Here is a 20,859-nt window from a genome sequence, read left to right as displayed (position 1 = left end):
CTGAACGAGACGGAGAGTACTTATTCTACGTGTGCTGCGATATTAACTTGTTTATTGATATTGCGTACGAAAATTCGAATATCTAAAGTTTGTGTTTTGTATCTTATCGTATCTTGTATTTTAGAGTATCTTTGGGAAGTAAACATTTATATCACGTTGTCAATAACTGTGTATGTTTTTAGAACAAAATTACAAAATTGATTTTTATATTGAGGAAATTCGGGACATCTAAATAAAGTTATCTGTTGTAATTTTCGAGCAATTCTGAAATGAATTGAAACAAAGATATTTCGTACGCAATAAGCATTGTTTCTTTTTTTCTCTATTTATTTTCGTAATGAAAGTATACTGGAAAATATAACATTGTGCTACGATTTTCGGATCTTGCAGTATATTTTACTGACCTGTAGAAACGCATCCCGATGTCATGCAGATGTCGTTGCATTCCGAGTTTTTCTCCACGGTATGAATGCTCTTTGGCATATTCGAGCCGCTTAACGCCTCGGCTGTGGATGGTAGCATCTCTGCATTAACGGGTTCTGTTTTCATGCGGATGCAGATGCAGGTGCGGGTGCGAGAAAAAACAAGTGCATAATAGCGATGAATTAGTGAGTGTGAAGCGTAAGCTCTACGATAAAATCTCAAGTGCATACACATAGAAAACTTTACGAAAAAAGAAGTTTGGTTGGATTAACCAAATTTCCAGTGAAATATAAAAGAAACAGAAATTTCAGTTGAATTTGCCAGAGTTCTGTCCAAGTTAACAAGATTTCTGGTTAACTTGAATAGGACTCTGGTAAATCCAGTCGGGATTTTCTGGTCCGTTCATATTTTATCAAAAATTTTGTTAATTCAACCAAACGTTGTCTTCGTGTTTAATAGTATCTCTCATTCAAGTGATCATTACGCTGTGTTTACACTGAGAGAAAAAATGGTTGACCTAAAGTTGACCTATAATTATTTTTGGCTCCAACCATATTTGGAGCTTGGTTGTTCTAAGACGAAAATGTGATAATAAAGTAGTAGTAATATAAAGTAGTAGTAATAATAAGTAGTAGTAATATAAAGTATACTATGAATATACTACCTACTACTGTACTACTACTATAGTAGTAGATAGTATAATGTAAATATTTATGTAGTAGCAGGTGGTGGTAATAAAACATATAAAATTAATATCGCTAACATTATAGTAGAATTTACTGAAAAAATTTTCTTGGCCATAATTTATAATCTATGTGATTATTCTCTATGTGATTATTCTCTATGTGATTATAGTTACAACCACCAAATTTCTCTCTCAGCGTATATTTCTGTGTTCAGTCTTTCAATTTCTCTGAAACATGATCTATCAAGATCCAATCTCGTTCGTTTATTTTATGCTAATTCAACGTTAACAATAAAATTGGGAGTTTCCCCGTTCGCGGCTCTGACTAATTGACTCGAATGTATTCGCGTGAGCGCCGTGCCGTCGTGTTTCATCCATTATTACTCATCACCGGTTTGCACACGTAATCACCACGTGTTCTCGTGGCGAAAGGCAACGTCTACGTCGAACCACTGAGCGTTGCTTTCATATCGCCTGGTTTCTTTTAGAGATTTCCTGAAAATATCTCGGGTGCGTCAGACGATCGATGTTTTTGCGTAACGTCACTCCAACCCGCGATCGCGGGGTATTCGCGACGGGGGTGCGGGCATTGTAAACCGGTGAGAATTGACGTGTAACCGTCTGTCGCTCCGTTGTAAACACTAAAGTGCGTGGCGGGTGAGTAATTCTCAAAACGTTTGTTCAGTAAGAATACCCAAGTGCGTCAGATTCGCCTTGTTCGTTGACGTCACTTCGACCTATACGTCATGACTTTGTCGCTACTTATTTAGGCCTGTCCTGCCTTCTCTTTCAATCTGCTCAAAATATCTCGTTTCTGAACAAAAGGCTAGTTTTTCTGGTAAGCTGAGCTTTTCAGTTGATCTTGCGAAATTTTTTAACCGCGTTGCAAGTGATAACTTCAATTTTTTTGTCTTTAAAAATGATCTCCGACTAACTCTTTGGAACACAGTGATTTCACTATGAGATCAACTATTAAAACTAAATCATAGTTTTAGTGTTACTCGTAATATTCGCTTCAGTTTGCGTTTATTTCGTAAAAATAGAAAATAAGAAAAAATTAATTAAAAAAAAAAGATCTATTGAGTTGTTATTCTAGACATGTTATGTGACATGAATATTTTATTAGAATCCGAATTTTGAAAGTCCTTCAAAGGATTAATAGCTCTGCGACGTTTCCTCACGCGGACGAAACTTCATACAATCTTAGATTTGAAATGAAAAGTAAACCTACATGATTATATATACTGCGTTTTAAAAGGTTAGAGGCAAATATAAATTAACAAATTTTTTCTGTTCCTTACACTTTTGTAAAGTTTAATTGCCGCGAATAAAGGCGACAGACACAGGACGTGTCCATAATCAAGTAATAGTGTTTCCCGCAATTCGATCGAATTATTTTCCTAGCGTCTCCGTAATGCTTTCTTTCTTCTAACGAGTGCTTGATGGAGCGCTTTAATGCGAAATGTACACACGGCATCTCCGTATGAGTGAAGTTTACGATAATATTGCATTGCAATACCGCGCCTCTCTCTTTCGTACAATTAAAAGTTTTTACGACACGGGCGCATACCGTTAGCGAATGGCTTTGATCGTAAACGTAATCGCCGCTTGTCGTATGGATCGTTTAGAGAAAAAGAGAAAAGAACGCGAATTCTGCCTCTCCCCGCGATATCGAAGAAAAACACCGCATATCGGCGAGATGATCTCCGGCGATACGTCTATAACGGTAATTAAACTCTATGCTTATTAAAAGCGTGTGATTTAAATTCAATTAAAGTCCCCGTTCAAATCCGAGTTAAAAGGCGAGTTAACGAGCCCCTCTTTAGTATATCTTTTATTACGTATTTTATTCCTCCCGCAAAAACTTTCTCGTAAATAAACAAACCGTTAGGTGCCAATAAAAGAATACATAGTGCGACAGGCGATCATAGTAAAATTCAACTTCTGGTTGTTTGAATAAGTTAGAAGTTATCGTTCGGCAAGTTTTATCGTAAACGTTTTTATTATCAGTAGTTTGTCATTTGTGATAAATGTCTCCAATTTTATGTTAACGCGCACACGTGGAGAACTTGTTCATGTCATGGACTAAAATTACAACTAGTTGTGTTAGATAGGTTGACTTTATATTTTTTGCAATAAAGCCACCTATCGTAGAAGTTATTAGAGATCCGCAATTACTATGCACTCGCGCGAACCATGACTTGTCGGCAACTACTGTCGAACTATTAACGATTAATGTACGATTGAGCAACATTAAATAATAAATATAATCGGTATGCAGACAATAATCGATACTAAGATAATAAAGACACGCAATAGATAAAGTCGTCGTTATAATTTTTCGTATCAGAAAATAAGATTCTTTTGTCGCAGTACGGGACAGATACACATCTGTTGTGGATAGGTGCGTGATATTTCGCTACAAGTGCGTATGTTAGGATCTACGAATTATGCATACTGAGAAAATCTGAGAAAATAAGATGCTCTTTTTTCTGAAAAAAATTTGAACATCGGAAAATGTCACGAAGAAAAGCATAAGTCATTCTTTTTTCTATCAAGGAAATAAGACTCGTCTATAAACGAAGCATGAAAAAGGAGGATTAAAAAAAATATATTAATTCGTGTGCGCAAATAGTGCTATTACAGCAAAAAGCTCTCGCGTGTAACAAGTGCAAACGCAACTCGCATTCAACTACTCTCTCTTTTCTCATGTCACTTCCGACTTATTTTGTTGAAAGTGCAAAAGCACCATTTCCAACCTCTCTGAATAACGTTTAAAACGAGATCAAAGTCCCGGCAATTTGCCTAAATCTACACATACACGTTATGTGTTTTCGAGTTTAGTGCAAAGTTCCGAAAGAGGAGAAGGCGAGTGTTGCTTTTGTATATGCTAGACAATGCAGTGCACTTGCAATATGTATGGTACGATTGCGTGTTGCTCGCTGCAAAAGGCGAATGCTCTTACCAGCCGTAGACTTAGTGTTGCATGTCGTGTTGGCCGCCAAAATTCCGAGTGCCACCGCTAAAGCGACACATAAGAGGAACCCGGAAACCGCTATCACCGTTAATCCGCGTTCCAAACCGGACCGCCTCTTCCACCATGTCGGGTTTCTGCAAAGGAATGGCAAAATAAAAGCAACGACATTATTAAAATCGAAGAGCTCTCGTTAAAAAGAAAAGTGCGCCTGTTGAAACAGGTCTTTTTATGAATATTAATATGCGAACATAAATAAAAATTAAGACAGAATGATTACGTACGTTCCACTCTGTCACATTTTTTTGCGACTACAGAGAAGACAATAATGTCTTTATTCACTATAAATTTAACTAAATAAAGAAACTAAAATAAAGAAATTACTGTCTTTAATTCTTGTCTTAAAAACGATAAAAAGACACGATAAAGAAATTATTGTCTTAAAGACAATAATTTCTTTATCGTGTGTGTGTGTATTGAGAAAAAAATACTTAAAAATTTATTATGGGATATAAGATTTATATTTCTGTGAAGTGTTTATTTCTGCGAAATATTCATTACTGTGAATAAACTTTAAATATCCCACAGATAAATTTTTAAATTTTTTTTCTTAAAGTAATGAAGTATTACACTGAGAAAAAAATATTTGAATGTTTATTTGTAGGATATAAAATTTACATTTCTGTAAAATAACATTTATTTCTGCAAAATTAAGTTTATTATTGTCAATAAACTGTAAATATCTCATAGAGAGATAAATTTTCAAGTATTTTTTTCTCTATTTTTTTCTCTAAAGTATATAATACTTTATAGTACCTAAACATCAAGCTAAGGTTTGCTTGCTTCTCGTGTTTCATAGACCTGTCTAACGAGTTTCTAATTTAACAATAATTACGTAATTATCTGAGCGTTACTTCATGGAGGTCTGGGGTCGCATACGCGTTATATCTTCATTACTTGTTTAAACAGCATGATTTATAAAACATGCATTTTCTTTGACCGTAAAAGTCTTGCCTTACAGCAATTATGCTAATCACGCTCGCACGATGTTTGCGAGTTCGGCCTCGTGTGAAACGACGTCAGTCATTCATGCATGTTCTATGCATAAATAAAATATATGCTGCCGCATGTGCCAGATTACACTGCACTTCGTAGCATTTCATAGATATCATGCGATATATTTCTATATGATCGGCTGTAGTAAAATAAATAAACTCTTGTCGATTACGTAATATAAACGGACACGCCGTAAAAGCAACTAATTGCTGTTATTTACGAATTACGAGGTGTCTCGCGTGCAGCCTCATTGCGTGACATCTCTCTGCATCTTTGATGGTGAAACCGACCGGCCAATCGCGCATTATTACATCGCGAAATATCGCTATGGAGTTATCGGTTGCAGTAAAACGTCACTTCGGTCCAAAGCACATTGTGCACGTTTGTGCCGCGATGCCATTAGCGAGCATCGGAATTTATGGGTCGCTTTTCCACGCTCGCGCGGGAATTGCCAGCTTCCACGGCGAACAATTCGCGGCGAAGCGAAAGGCAAACCGTTGTACTTTTATCTTCATTCCAACCATGCGCGCCATTTCTACGTTTTATTTTTATGGTCATCTCACGAGATCACGGCGCATTAAATCCTTCGCGTGATCGGTTTGCGAGACCTTACCGTTGGGACGTTGAAGAGCGCGCACAGATACCGGGTGTACGCGAAACTCTTTCAGCATCGGCTACATTCAGCAGAGAAAGTTGCTTTGCAACTGTCGTAAAATTCGTAAATCTGACTGGGGTATGCTCTTAATCTTGGCTGAATCTAAAAGTATATATCAATTAGATTTACGAATTTTACAACAGTTGCAAGACAGCTTTCTCTGCTGAACGCAACCATTCTCTCTTTCTTTCTCTTACTCGTTTATTCGACGAAGAATCGTTGTTGCAATTCGGTACATGCGATGGGATGAATTAGTTTTTTTTTTTATGTAACACTGTTAGTACACGGTAAAAAAAAAAAACGTATTTGTTGAAATCGACTCGTGCAGAAATTTTCGTGTTAAATTTTTAACACAGCAGCTTGTGTCGATTTAACATATCGTCGTTGTTATTTTGACTATTCCGTGTCGAGTTCATATTCGCCGTTTCTGAGTGTTAAAATAACACAGCATGTATTACATTTTGTATTAATTTTTGGTATATAATTTCTGCTAGATATGTTTACATACTTGTCTTGTGTCAAATTAACGCAAAAATTAGATTGGGACACATGTAATGTATTAAACTCAACACAGAATTTTTTACTGTGCAATATGGCATTATGTGGTTGTGGTGAGTTCAATAAATAATTTCAGACTCAGCCGATAAATCCCTGTTTTTTTCCTCACGAATTCGCAATGCAACACGTCACGTAATATGTAAGCGTAACCGGTGATGTAATGGCGATTAATTAGAACTGATTCATCGCGGTCATCGAAAAAAACCGCGTGCAATACACCGACAGGTCGCTGATTGAGAAACCGCCGTCGCTGAGAGAAGGAATGTTCATGTCTCTTGTCATCGAGTCAAAATAGTTGGACGTGTTTCAGAGGAGAAATGTTTAATATCCGACGAACGGCTTTGACCGTCATGTCGTCTCGTTTGTTTCGCGACGAGTGACATGCGTGCGCACGTAAATCTGAGTGCAGGTACTTAGGCTGATAGAGAGCGTATAATAGAACTCATAGTCCGTAATGCAACGGGTGTATTGACCTCATCGGGACGCAACGACACGCCGAGACATCCTCTATCGCGTAATATCGGAGTCAACGCCCTGTATCGTCCGCATTCGATGCGCGGCCTTGACCCCGGCGGCATGAATGAATTTCATGCCTCTCACGAGGAACAACAAGTTGACGATATAGGCGTGAGAAAAGTCGAAAATCCTCCTGATATCGTGCCAGGTGTACTCACGCGCGATTACTTGGAAATGCTGTGCGCGCGATTACAACATAGTTTTCTCCCAAACATCGTGAGCAAGTTATTATCATAAAATAATTCCTCGTTTTAATGTAATTCTTACATTGTGAGGGAAAACATACTGAAGGAAAAAAAATATTTATTCGGCGTGGGTATACTAATAATACTCTGTAAGAAATTTGTGTTAAATTCAACACGAAATTCACACGTCCCAATTTTTCTGCTCTAATTTTTGTGTCAATGTAACACAAGGCGTAACAAATATGTGAGCGAATAAGGTAAATAAATATGTCGAAATTAACACTTGGAAACTGTTGTGTTATGTTGTGTGTTATGTTGTGTTTTAACACTGAAAGAAATCTTTTAAATCTTTTAAATATTTCTTCTACAGTGTATACGAAACTATCCAACGTTAAAAATGTCGACGACATCGTTAGAGCGAGAGAACGTCGAGAAGGGTGATATTTTGTTGTCGTTTCGTCGTCGATGTTTTCCGTGAGCCGTGTTATTACAGATTTGTGCCGGGGGGATTGGTCGTTACGAAAATAATTCGCGAACACCACCGTAACCTTTCCGGCGAACACACACCGCGCTGAAAATATTACGGCGACATGGCGAAAGGTCGCGGAAGAGGGCTAACCGCCCGATTTTGCGGTATTTACCCTCGAGGTAAATCGACGAGAGATTGCGGCCCATGTATTTGTCGCGTCACTAACCAGGTAATCAAGCCACACCATCGGATCACGATGGATTGATCGGTGAAGCGGTTAGTGTGCGCAATTAACGTGTGAGATCGCGTTAATAGTGTTGGAAAGCTGTGTTTCGATGGCGAAGTTTACAATTTCTTTCGTGCAATCGCATTTTTGCTCTTGTTATGAAAGAGAGAACTGTCTCACCAGCTTGGAACAACTCGAAAACATATGTGACGAAATGACACGAAGGACGTGAGCTGCTTTCGCGTTTGGAAGAAGCCGCGAAAATAACGAGTGATTAAATATAACATCGAGTCGATAACGTGTATAAGTAGAATAAATCGTCATTTTCGACGAGCACTCGTTCGGGCTCGACGACAAGCTCGTTGTTGATATGCAGATGATAAATCCGCGTCGCGCCGTGTGTTCTATCAAATCGGCAAGTCCGAATTTACGTATTTACGGGTCGGTTAATTCCGGTTTCGATAACCTCGCGAGGTAAACGCGATAATGGCCGAATGAAGTGCGGACGGTACATTATGACGACGTGTGGTATAATCGGTTCCTTAGACACGCGGCCACGCGAATTCTCGCGAATGACGTCGTCGCGTGAAGCTCTCGCATGTGTAAATGAGCGTTACTTTTAGCGAGATAACACGACTAATCCATCTTGAAGCCTTCGTGCGTGCGTTATCCACACGAGAGGCAAGCGTTCATTCTTCGCGTTTACGTAAGCTTTTTTTTCGATTCGACTCGCGGAGTTCTCGATTTGTCTCAACTCACGGAGTTCTTTTAGAGTTCGGCACGATTATAAATCGCCGTATTTATCTTGCGTAATTCGCAGCTATCGTATCCGGGTTGTCAAAAGATTCTCCGTCATCAGCTAATATTACAGCTAAAAAAGATCTAACCCCATCCTTAGTGGAATCCTCTTATGCAACAATTTTTTAAAATGAAATAAAAACTATTCTCCCAAGTCGAAATTTTTATCTCACTTTTAGCTTCAATTCCAATCAACATCTGTTTTGACACTAAAGAAAAACATCTGTTTTGACATGAAAAGGAAAATTTCGGACATCATCAGAGTCAAAGTAGGAGTAAATTGTATCATTAGAATTAAACTACTTTGCTAACTTAGTTGCTACTATGCGTTGTTGAATTCAAAGTACATAGGATCAAAATTTTGACCAAAAGAGAAATGTGAAATCGACAATCTACTAAATGCTGTTTTAATTTCTTATTATTCTTTCCTTTGAATCAAGAGGAATATGCTTGAAGCAGAAAGTTTTTTTCCCAAAAAAATATTCTTATTAAGAACAAGATACGTATCGATGAAAGACGAAATTCCTTCAACTTTCAGAATATTGCGTTTAGAATATTTCCCTTTTAGTTTTAGAAGTCCGTATATAAGAAGATTCTATTAAAGATAAAATTATATTTTTTTAGTGCGATTATATATACTTGACAGTATATCACGTGTCTGGATTTTTATGAAAAGAAGTAATTTTCCTAATCACTCTATTACTATATTATTATATAGTTTTTTTTTATTTTTCGTATTTCCACTCTAAGATAAGGAGATCGCGATAAAGTCCTTTCCGGCCGATCCGATCGATTCTCGATTGCCGAGTTCGTTGTTGCAGAGAAATATTAATTAAACCCATCATTACATCCGTGTCTACATTTTTATGAAAAGAGAGAAGTAATTATCTCCCTATCGCTCTATCATTATGTTGTTATGTAGTTTCTCTTTTTATTTTTTATCTCTAACTTAAAATAAAGAGTTTGTGCGGTAACGTTCTTCCCGAAACGATCGATTCTCGATTGCCGTTGCTACAGAAACATCGATTAAACCCAGCATTACATCGTATCTGCATTTTTTATGAGAAAGAGAAAAGTAATTATCCCTATTGCTCCATCGTTTCATTTTCCGTATTTCTCCAGCCTAAAATATGGGATTTGCGATAATATTGTTAAAAACGTGACCGGTTTACGATTGCCGTTGTTGCAGAAATCCGGCGTGTCTCATCGCCGGAAAATCGATTCGTCGCGTGCGCGACGAAACGTACGCTATCGGGGCAACTCGTTGTCCTCCATCGGGCGTGCGCTATCCTTGCGGACCACGTTCACCAGTGTACGCGCGGCGCGGTGTCTCTTGACGGAACGGCGCGACCGCGAAACTATGTCACACAGGACTGACAGAAAGGCACCATCGAGAACTGCATCGTAATGAAGAGACGCACGGGCGAGCGAATAAGGCGCGAGCGTGCGCGCGTGACATCGCCTTCACGTGCCATGACCTGGCGCCTCTTAATCGTCTTCCTGACCCTCTTCCCTCTATATCTACGCTCAGATACCGTATCTCTCTCTCTCTGTCTCTCTGTGTCTCTCTTTCTCTCTTTCTTGCTCTCGCTTTCTCGTATTGCATGTGTCTTCGGTGTCCTTAAAGGTATCTCGGGTAGAAGCGTTAGCGAGTCACCCGTCACCGAGAAGTACAGACGCGATGGACGATCACTTCTCGTCTGTGCTCATTTTCGCAATTATTAAGATTACGACGTAAAATGTGAAAGGATCTTTTTCCTCATAAAGTATAAACACGATACGGTTCGATATTGATCAATGACTTCATTATCGATATGACTTCATTATGTCAATGAGAGATTAAAGTCTTTTATTAATTATTAATTATCATTGTGTCTTCTTATTTTTTTTTCAGTGTCAGATATAACATTTGTAATTAATTTTGATCGGTCTCAACAAGAATCCAGATAATGGAAATTTTACCATTTTTTCAATCACATTTATGAGACAAATATACCGCGTATTAAATTAATTATTAAACTTATACAACAATATCGATTTTTTTGTTATATCGATGCAAATGTACTAAAAGTTACATTTGGATTCGCCCATTGCATTTTACATGACATGTTTTGAAATTTTTTTTTAATGTTTCTTTCGTATTACTATCTCGTATGTGATAAATATGAATGCCACATTATCGATCAAATTAGAAAACCTCTCATAAAATTTAACTTTTACAGGAGACCTAAAAAACTGAATAATTTTCAAAATCATAATTTTTTATGTTATTCTAACAGGCTACGGAAATGGAATAAAACATAAAAACGATAGGTAAAATTTGTAATTTTACAAAAGTTATCAGTTTTTTGGCTCTCCTGTAAAATTGAAATTTTGTGAGTTAGAAAGTTTTTTAATTTGGCCGACGAGACGTGAACTACTTATAAAGAATGCAACCATCGATTAGTTAAAGTTGCTGTCAAATTTATATAGATTTGTCTATTTGAGAATATAGTTAATTTAAATTAAATTATTGTCTACGATATACTCCCTCATTTTTCCGTTTTATTTGTGATTAAATTTATAAATAATCATTTGTTGTGATTGAGACACTAATCCTTCGTGTCGCCGTCTGCAATTTTCTCATAATTCCAGTCTTTCTTTCATTTCGTTACTTCGACAAATACGTTGTATTTTTAACATCGTGGCCTGAACTATTTTTATGGCTTGCTTTAAATTGCTCGTCGGTATGTTGCGCTTCGTTAGTCTATCTCTCCACGCGTTCGTCTCATTCCTTGGCTTCGTTCACACTCGCGACGTCGCACGACGATTCCTCGTGGGTAGCTGATGACGGTAAATTTTCCAATTCCCGTAAATTACACGATAGCACATTGTTGCCGGACTCGACGAGTATCATAATGTATGCGATAATCCCCACTGTGGCTCCTCGTTAGATATACCGTGTGTGTAACTGGTTTCTTATGCGCGTTAGGAAACTCTGTAACGCGCACGGGCAACCTTGGACAAACAATTATTATTTTTAGATCCTACACTGTCTTCAATTATATATGATATATTATGCTGTATTTGCGTGCTCATTCCTAAATAATTTTTGTTATCCGTAAAAGTGCGATTTTTCAGTGAAAAACGCGAGTATCATGAATAAATAACTAATTCAAACAAAAATATGTGTGTGTACATGTGATAAGGAAACAAAACCGAAAAAATTATGTATATTTAAGATATTTCTACATAAATTGATGAAAAGAAGACTTAGAAGACATTCGATGTCATTTATACACTTTTGCCAAGCCAGTTGCATATTTATCCGTGATGTAGTATAAATTGCGAAACGAAACAATGAAAAAAAAAACATTGATTCTTAACGTGCAAGTATCGATGTGTCTTGAATGTGCGGAATGTCGGAGAGATAAAGGAGCCCGTCTGAAAGGAGCGACTGAAAATTCCACGACTCACGCGGTCCATCGTCTGTGCAAATTTTTTTAACGGGAAAAGTCAGCCGACCGGTGACAAGTGCGCGGCGATTATGAGAGCTTTCGCGTGTTCCCGATATTCCCGTTACACGGCAACGAGGTCGACCAGGGCCCACTTTAAGTGGACGCGCGACAACTATGACGATACGTCGACAACGACGACGACGATGACGACGTAACGGCAGATTTTCGCTGGCGAGAAGGTCGCGCAGGAATTCAAGTCGGGGCGCGAATGCGAGCTTTTCGTCCGCAATTTCGTACTCAATTATCAGATTGCGGCAGTTGGTGCAGATTAGCGCAGACTCTTTCGCCTTTCAGCCGACCTCTGCGACTTGTGTAAACCGCAAGGTAGCATGGAGGAAGGCCTCCTTGAAGCGCGCGAAATTAATTCCGATCCTCGTGGTTGGCAAACACCGCGCGACGGACACGATGGACGATCCTCCGAGAGAACACGCTTGGAATATCAATTTAACCGCGCCTGGCATATTCTGCGTCACTCGGCCGCACGGATGTGTTTTTGAAACACGCGAAAGTTCTTCTTTTTCGGACGTCTTGCGAAACGCGACGCACACACTTACAGCGAACGTTGCGCCGGAGAATACGTTCCAAAAATTAACATTCGCCCCGAAGTTTCTCGTCGATAATACGACACGCGCGGTTCGTGCCGTAACACTTCTTTCGCTTCAATTACGTTCGTGCAATGGTATGTCACCTAACTGCACGAATCTCAGCCGCGTGAAAATATCCGCGACATAACCACGCTCGGTCAGCGATTTTTAACCCAATCAATTCCTTCGCTTTTTGCTTTCCTTTTCGTTCTTTCCGTACACGAGATGGGACAAAAAATGAGCCCGTAGCTGGAATAAATAATTTGTTACTTTCAGTTTGCTGCTCTAAGAAAAAATTCTTTTTTTATTTTAGTCGATTATTTTACTCTCATCTACACTATTAGATCATCTACTATTATTTTAGCTTAATCTTGTCTACTTTGTTAGTCAGAGAAGATTTTTATCTATTAACACTTATTGGTTAACCCGTTTATCTTTTCGCGCGAAGAACAAGACTATAGGCTTTGAAAGTAGTCGCCCCGTCAGAAACCACGGGGAGTTCGATTACAACAGAGACCTAATCCACTTATCGAAACTGTTGCCGAAGTTTCATAGATAAATGGACAGACGCAACAAAAATGTAAATACATTAGCTATCGTTACGGATATCATCATTGCGCCGAGTGCGATGCTGAGGAAAGCAAATAAGCGATTTATCTCAATTATATGGCGCCGACATTTCTTCTTAATCTGCGCATTCTTTGTTTTGTGCCGCGTGTCATATAGGTGATATATAACGTACGCGATAAGTATGGAAATAACGGCTCGGTCGAAACGAAACAATGATTTCGGTATTGCTGTTTCGAGGGCGACATTCGTGTTTACTTTTGCAATTCTATTTATCTTCGTCTCTTGTGACACTCTATTTTCACCGTCGTTTATTGAAGACGACTTTAACCCTTTCGTACTTCCGGCTTTCTCAGAAGAGATGTTTCACATGGAGATAATCATAAAAGTTTTTAGGAGTGCTGGTCCCAAATTTACTATCAAAACTTATATTTGAAATGGCGAATTCAAATTAGCGGCCGCGAGAAGCTTAAATATTGATTTATTTAAAATATATACTTGGATTATGTTTTTTTCTGATCACACTAATTGCAAACAGAATATAAAAGATTTAAATTTAAGATCTTAGATAGTGACTACAAGAAACTTCTGGACACATCTCCGATTAGTTATGCAGTTATATAATTTTCATAGGTAACAGTATTCATTTATCAACAGACACGATCCATAAATTCGCTGAGCGAGATGGAGAAACGTCTGAGAAGACGTTGCCAATATGCTAGCTAAAAGTTGAATTCTTTGAAAAGTTTAGGTAACTATATTTTATCGAAAATATTAAATTTTAAAGTATACCATTTTTTTACGTGCAGGCTTAACCTTCCTCTTTGAAACAAGTCAATATAGAAATCGATAGGACTATTTGCTTAAAAATATGCTTTTTTTCGTAAGTAGGACATACATGTCCCGGAGGTACGAAAAGGTCAATAAACACGGTAGACATGTACGAACGTGATTGGTGTATCAAATTTTTCCTTTCTCTTCTGTGCGGCGGCGTTACGTAACGGACACGCGGGAAATGCACCGTTCTTTCCTCCTTTGAGAGATAATTAGAGTGAGCATAACAAATATTTGCGATGATAACAACACACGCTAGCTCGACTGTGCGCGCGTCGGGCCAGCGAATGTGGGAGTTGCAAACGGTAGTGCGAACGGAACAACGTTAGAGCATGTTGAGTAATAATGCAAATATAATTGGCAAATATTTTTCCAAGTGAAATGATTCCGCGGGATTCCTTGATGGTACGCGAAACGAAGCCCCGGTATCTACTCTTAATCACAAGTGACGAATCGATGTGTTATGCTTCTCCTCTGTCTGATGGCAGTCCCGCGCTTGTGCTGTTGTTCCTTCTAGCGTATGTAACAATGTTTACCTCGCACGTGGACTGCAACGAGTACTCGTTATCATCTCGTTGTTTAATGTCGTGTGACGAGTGACTAAAATAATACCACAAAGTTCTACAGAAGCGCATTTAAGAGTCTATACACGGGTGTAATAATACAGTGAAACAAAGAGTCCTGATGTATGGATAGTCAATAATAATGTTTAATTATTGACTGTCGATGCTGCATCAGGTCTCTTCGTTTTATTGCACTGTTACACACGCCAATAGGCTCTTAAATGTCCTTCTATAAAGCTTCGTTTGATCGAATGCCAGAGGGCCTTTCTATAATTTGTAAATGAATCTCATTCGGTCGCCAATAACTCGGCGGAGAACGTACGTTATCTCGAATCGTAGCGCTATTTGCGTAAGAAATTCGGAAATTATTGTCGCTCGATCGTGCAGTCGATCGTTAGTGAGTCGAAGAGTGTAGGCGATGACAGTGGGCGAAGTCGCGATTGTGTAATTAACACGAAATGATCCAAGGTTGCACGAATGTTTGTGGAGATTATTCAGGAGTCCGGGTCCCGGTTTATCGTTGCGTAGCACGTGCGAGAGAGAGAAAGAGGGAGAAAGAGAGAGGTCTATCACGTGCGAGGTTAATGGCTCTTTATGCCCGGAGAGGAAATACTTAGCAATTTCAGGACAGATAATTTATCAGAGACATCATAATAGATTATAGCGATAGGCTATAGCGATTATATATTTATACTCACACTAAAAAAATCAATCTTTTATTTGTTTACTTTGTTGAGGTGAAATGAAAGGAAAAAAATTGAAATTTTCTAAACGTTGATTTTTTCACAATAAATATAAATTCGAGAGATTATGAAGTTTATAAGCGTTTATATATACGAAGAGAATATATGTTATAATTTTTTTTTGTTTTCAATAAATTTTTTTCAATTTTACCATGTTTCTACATTGTATGTGTGTGTGATAGAAAAATATGTAAAAAATAAACAATTTCTTGGTGGGTATTAGTAATATATTTGCATAAATCTAAATTCTTTTATTTAAATAGAAAAAGCAATTACTTTCATGAAAAGTTAAGGTTTTAGGAAAATATATATTTTCTTATTTAAAAAATATTTTATATTAGTGTAAATAAATATATTGTTATATAGTACTCATTGAATAAATATTTACTGTTTCTTAGATATTTCTTTTTTTTCCAGTGCAGGAATAGACTGAATAGTGAGATCTGTCTTGCGAAAAAACATGGTAAATTTCGTTGCAAGCATTTCCACTAAGTACATTTCACTTCCTAAGATATAAATAGCGTATATGAAACGATTGGATAGTCTATTAGCGCAGAATGTCGGTTCATTTCTCGCTTATCTTACGATAAATTTCACTATAAAATTCTCTTCATATAGCGAATGTGTATAATTTGCAATTTTTCTTACGTATGCATTTCCGAGCAGATTTATCGTCGATCTCCAAATTTATGATATCGCAGATCACCGCAAACGAGAATCCGCGTGTATCCCGATGCATCTCACAAAATATGTTGCTAAATATACAGCTTCTATGAAATCGATTTATCGCGGCTCTTCGTGATGGGTTACTCGCGAAAAAATTTAATGGGGCGCTTATCGTGCGAATTTTATGCACACTTTGCATATGCCGCGCTGTCGTAATGCATGATAACTCGGAGCCCGGTGTTTGTAAACTTGCACCATGAACCATAAACGTCCAACGTCGGCGCACCTCGCGGGAGACTTTCACCTGGCGTGAACCGACTATTCATTCGACAAGTTCGCCGCTCGCCACGTGTCTCGTCGTATACGACGCGCGGCTTGATCGGTCTCTCTCTCTCTCCCTCTCTCTCTCTCTCTCTCTCTCTCTCTCTCTCTCTCTCAACATACGGAATTACTTCCCCGCTGAGGTAGTTTCTATTCACCGGAAGATAGATTTCGCTCGTATGCAAGAGTCCGACTTTTACATCTGGCGCATTAAAATACGCAAAAATCCTTTTAGCATTGCTGTGCAATCTTAAGGCACTCCTTAATTTTTCAACAGAATGATGAATAGGTATTCTCAATTGCGTTACATTATATCGGCACTGAGACTATGATTACAGACTGAAGTCACGAGCTGCAACCTTCCCGTTGGGCGATTATATAGACTGCTAACGACCGTTAAGAGCGCTCAGCAGCGCGTATAACTCGTAGTGAGCTGAGATGTTTCAACGTCCGACGTTTTATAGTTTTTCACTCAGCGTTACGTGTGGTTTCGCGTCTTGGACAAACGTCTGTAACGTTACAATTAAGTATCATTGTCAACACACGCTCACTCGAGTCACACGGAAGTCTCCAGACAATTCGGGAGTCACGACACGATCCTAACTTGGCGGAGTCATGAGGTATGCTCCTCATTTCGAACTAGTGCAATAAGTCAGAGTGAAAGAAAGTATATTTGTCTCACTGTAACTTATTGCACTAGTGCAGAAATTCTTCAAAGACGAACAGACCTGTAGTGTGTTCTCGCGACGATATCCTCTCGCGACGCCCGAAGGATACATTCCTCCTCGAGAAGGAACACAATTCTCAGGCATTTATAATGAATTCTTCACACGGGCAGAAGGTCAAGATCAGCACGAGGTAAGAGGCGCGATATACAAAGTTGGATGAATATTTATCAGTAGGATCCGCTATAAGCTGCGTCGAAGCGAGGCTTTCTTTTTCTCGAGTCATCGAGTTTTTTTTTCTTCGTTTCTCTGTACGATGGCCGGTCTCTGATTTTTGACGTAACATCAATGCCTGGGTACGTTTTATCGTCGACTCGCGTTGCGTGCATTGAAATCGCGAGATCTCGCACTGAAGTGCCTCGCTCTTTTATCCTCGTGGTGAGTCGAAACTCATCGAGCAGCGGCTATCGCTCAGTGGACTTTAATTGAAGCACCTGAGTCGGACTTTAAGGAGTTTATTCAGCGAATAAAGAGTTTATTGAACCGAAATGCTCAAAATTAGACGAGAATTTAACGTAACATTTATTGCAGTAAAATACATTCGTCTTTAAAGTTTCATGCAATTTGTTTGTATACAGAGATTTTTGTTGGATTAATCAATTTCTCGCATGAAATATGAACGGACTAGAACATTCCGGTTGAAGTTATCAGAATTCTGTTCAAGTCAACCAGAAATCTCGTTAACTTCGTTTATATTTTTTTACCAGAAATTTATTTAATTCAACTAAACTTTTTTCGATGTACCACTCGTGTAAAAATTAATACTGGATATCGTAACTTTGCGCATGTAATGCGTATATTATGGCGCATTTTATGGCAGAAATAATATGATGACTATTATTCCAATGTAAGTTCATAAAGTGATATAATAAAAAATTTATCGTTATACACGTTACATATTAGGAAATGCGGCATAAAGGAAAGAATAGTATTCGCTACACTATTTTTTGTGTAATGGTCGATCATAGGCTAGAAAACTGCTGCTTTTACTTTAGGTAACACTGTATTGAGTGAAACGTGGCAAGGTAGTATCATAAAATTAGTTTCAAATTAACCTTTGTTGTTTGGATAGTGATATAAATATATAAAAACGTAATTTTATTCGATAAAAATATCGAATGTATGAATAACTTTCTTGATGCGCTCTTTGGGCGCCTTGAAAATACATACATACTGGTGAATAAACATACTGGTAAAAATATATACTGGTGAATAAACTTTAAACGTGACGAATAAGTTCCATTTTTAAGTACATAAGTTGCGATCGACTCGCGGTTGGTTATCATCCAGATCGTAATTGGATTCAACAAGGTATGATATCGCGTTGTTGTGCGTAATTTAATAATCAAGACTGAATATAGTAATCAAAACCGAGAAATATGACGGTATAATAAGAGTGAGCATAACGAGCCTTCTTTGAGTCACAGACTTGTGCAGTCTTCGGCATCTGCAACATTTACATATCGTTTGCAATAACCGTGAGAAGGTTGTCTTACGTAATGATCGTAAAATTAGAATAACACGATATGATAATGAGATACGCGATAATCAGCAGGTGTTCGTATATGCATAATAATGTCTATTAAATTAAGTAAAATACAATGCGATCGTTCAAAAGTCAGCAACACAATATCACGTATTTTCATTGTGCTTAAAGTGATATTTATGCTGACACGAAATCATGCAATCGATCGTGAATCTTTTTTTCTAGTTCATAAAATGCGACGATTTTCTACCTTAATTTTACGAATAAATTCACACTAGAATAAAAAAATTTCACGATGGTCTCTTGAATATTAAATGGACAATACTAAAAAACGTTAAGGGAGATCGGGACTAGTTAGCTATCGGGGTAAGTTGACAAAACCGATTATTTTCCTATTTTCTAATAAGAGTTACAGAATTAAGTAAGCAAGATTTTTAAACATGTCAAAGATGACTTTAAAATTCCTGCTTGCTTGATTCTGAAATCTGTTAAAGAATAATAGAAATAATTGATTTTGCTAATTCATCCCAGTAGTCAACTAGCCCTGGTCTCTCCTATACTTGGCATAGAGTTGTGATGAGAATGCAGGTCGATATATGCAAATATAGAACATGTACACATGAATCAAAAAATATCTAAGAAATGAAAAATATTTATTTGGTCGATATATTGATGAAGAAAAAAACAGATTTCCTAATATAAAATATTTCTCAAATAAAAAAATATACATTTTTTCTCAGAACTTCAGTCTGTCAAGTCAAATTATTGTTTATTCTATTCAAATGAAAGAATTTAGTTTTAAGCAAATCGTCATTACCCACCAAATAAATATCCAGACACTATTCTCTCGATGTATTTTTCGTGAAAATCATATATCGTTCACATTCACTGTGTTTTACCGTCTTACTGGACTACATATGTCTGTAACATCACTTTAGTTGCCGGCTTTGATATTCCATGCGCCAAGTATATTATGTATATACGTTAGACATTCTCCCGGAGAAGGGAAAAACTCCAATGACCTCTGATATGTGGACATCGATGATGACCGATAATTCGTCTAATAGATAGGAATCGTTATCGTACGTAATGACACTTTCATCTCTTATGAAATACGCTGCCACTGCGCGATTGATCTCACCTGGTTTCACCGGACGACCAGTTTTTAACAACGTTGCATAAGTCACTCGCTGGTAAAAGGACGGTTTCGCTAATACACGCCGGCAGAAAGGGAAAAAACGGCGCATGGAGTGTTCCGGTGTAAGTGGCGGGCCAGTAGTTTGCTACTGTTGAACACGTGTCTTTTTCATGTCAACGCAAAAGTCTCTCATTTGTGTCTCAAAGTCGAGGAGAGATATTTGCGGAAGAAGTTGCCCGCCCACGCGCATCTCAAATGTATGATAAAGTTACCTTAATAATCGTGCAAAGCGCAAAATCTTGTTATTCTCTTGCGCCACTTATTCTCGATTCATGCAAATCGTCAAATTCTTGCGATCGTCTATGACGTGACATTTATCAAGGCAATTCTCGCGGTTAAAAGGGATTATTCGTCAATAGCTCAATGGTACATTGTTTCAAGGACTCATAGATGTGCGAGGATTAAGACAATCTCACAGTTGGTCAAAGAATATCCGAGAAATAATGGAATTAACGACTACCGTGCTTAAATGTAACGCAGACCGCAATGGTTTGTGCCATTGTTTCCATTCGGTTTCTTGTACGACGATTATCATTATCGGCACATTACTGTAGCTCAGCACGACAGTTGTATCATCAAAATTGCATCGTACGAGTCGGAGAATTGCAGTCGGAGGCTATGAGCAAGGCAAGACGCGGCTTGAGAAATGTATTTTCGCGAGTATCTTTTGTACATCGCGAAGAAATCGCTACGGCTGTTTCTGACAAATAATAATTACAGCAACTTACTTGATAACTGTTTGCTTCATGCTGTTAGTCATAGCGACTAGACTGATGTTTCTGTGCCAAGCTCGCCTTGCTCTTCCGCCGGTTCTCACTAACACATAACCACAAAAAAACACACTGTTGTCCTACAATCTGTCTGCCACTTTCGGCCCGGCTTTTTCAGTCAGTCGGAAAACAGACACGCTTGCCGAAATGCTAGTCGAAGGCTTCTCGTTTCCCCTCTCTTGTTGACGCTTTTCTTCCTCGACGGTCTCTTTTGAAGAGACGACTGACGAGAAGGAAGACTCTTAAAGGGAGGTTGCAGCCTTCCTTCGAGATCAGGATACGAATCTGTTTCGACTGTTAGTGCCGGACTGAAGTAGCGCGCGCGCTTCTGCTCGTATTTAAACGTCCTCTCCCTCCCCT

At 38.3% G+C, this 20,859-nt stretch overlaps 2 protein-coding genes across 3 annotated transcripts in view; one reads left to right on the top strand and one right to left on the bottom strand.

Annotated features, from left to right (window-relative positions):
* LOC116847457 (neprilysin-2) overlaps positions 1–20,821 on the bottom strand; it is a 27,771-nt gene extending 6,950 nt beyond the window's left edge. Inside the window, exons 1-3 of one of the 2 annotated variants that reach the window (XM_032822467.1) lie at positions 20,458–20,821; positions 4,074–4,219; positions 405–539 (exon numbers count right to left, since the gene is read on the bottom strand). In XM_032822467.1, the coding sequence (XP_032678358.1) occupies positions 405–539; positions 4,074–4,219; positions 20,458–20,489 (313 nt within the window). In that variant the 5' untranslated portion in view covers positions 20,490–20,821. The remainder of the gene's footprint in view (positions 1–404; positions 540–4,073; positions 4,220–20,457) is intronic. The other variant, XM_032822468.1, reaches the window with a different exon arrangement.
* The window catches only part of LOC116847455, a 293,667-nt gene that overhangs the window by 9,158 nt on the left and 263,650 nt on the right, over positions 1–20,859 (top strand). The window lies entirely within an intron of this gene.

Source organism: Odontomachus brunneus, unplaced genomic scaffold (assembly GCF_010583005.1).
Source record: "Odontomachus brunneus isolate Ranch 3 - 2012 unplaced genomic scaffold, Obru_v1 Obru_scaffold_078, whole genome shotgun sequence".
Lineage (NCBI taxonomy): Eukaryota > Metazoa > Arthropoda > Insecta > Hymenoptera > Formicidae > Odontomachus > Odontomachus brunneus.
The sequence above is the reverse complement of the archived record's forward strand: the minus strand, read 5'-3'. Positions and strand labels throughout refer to the sequence as shown.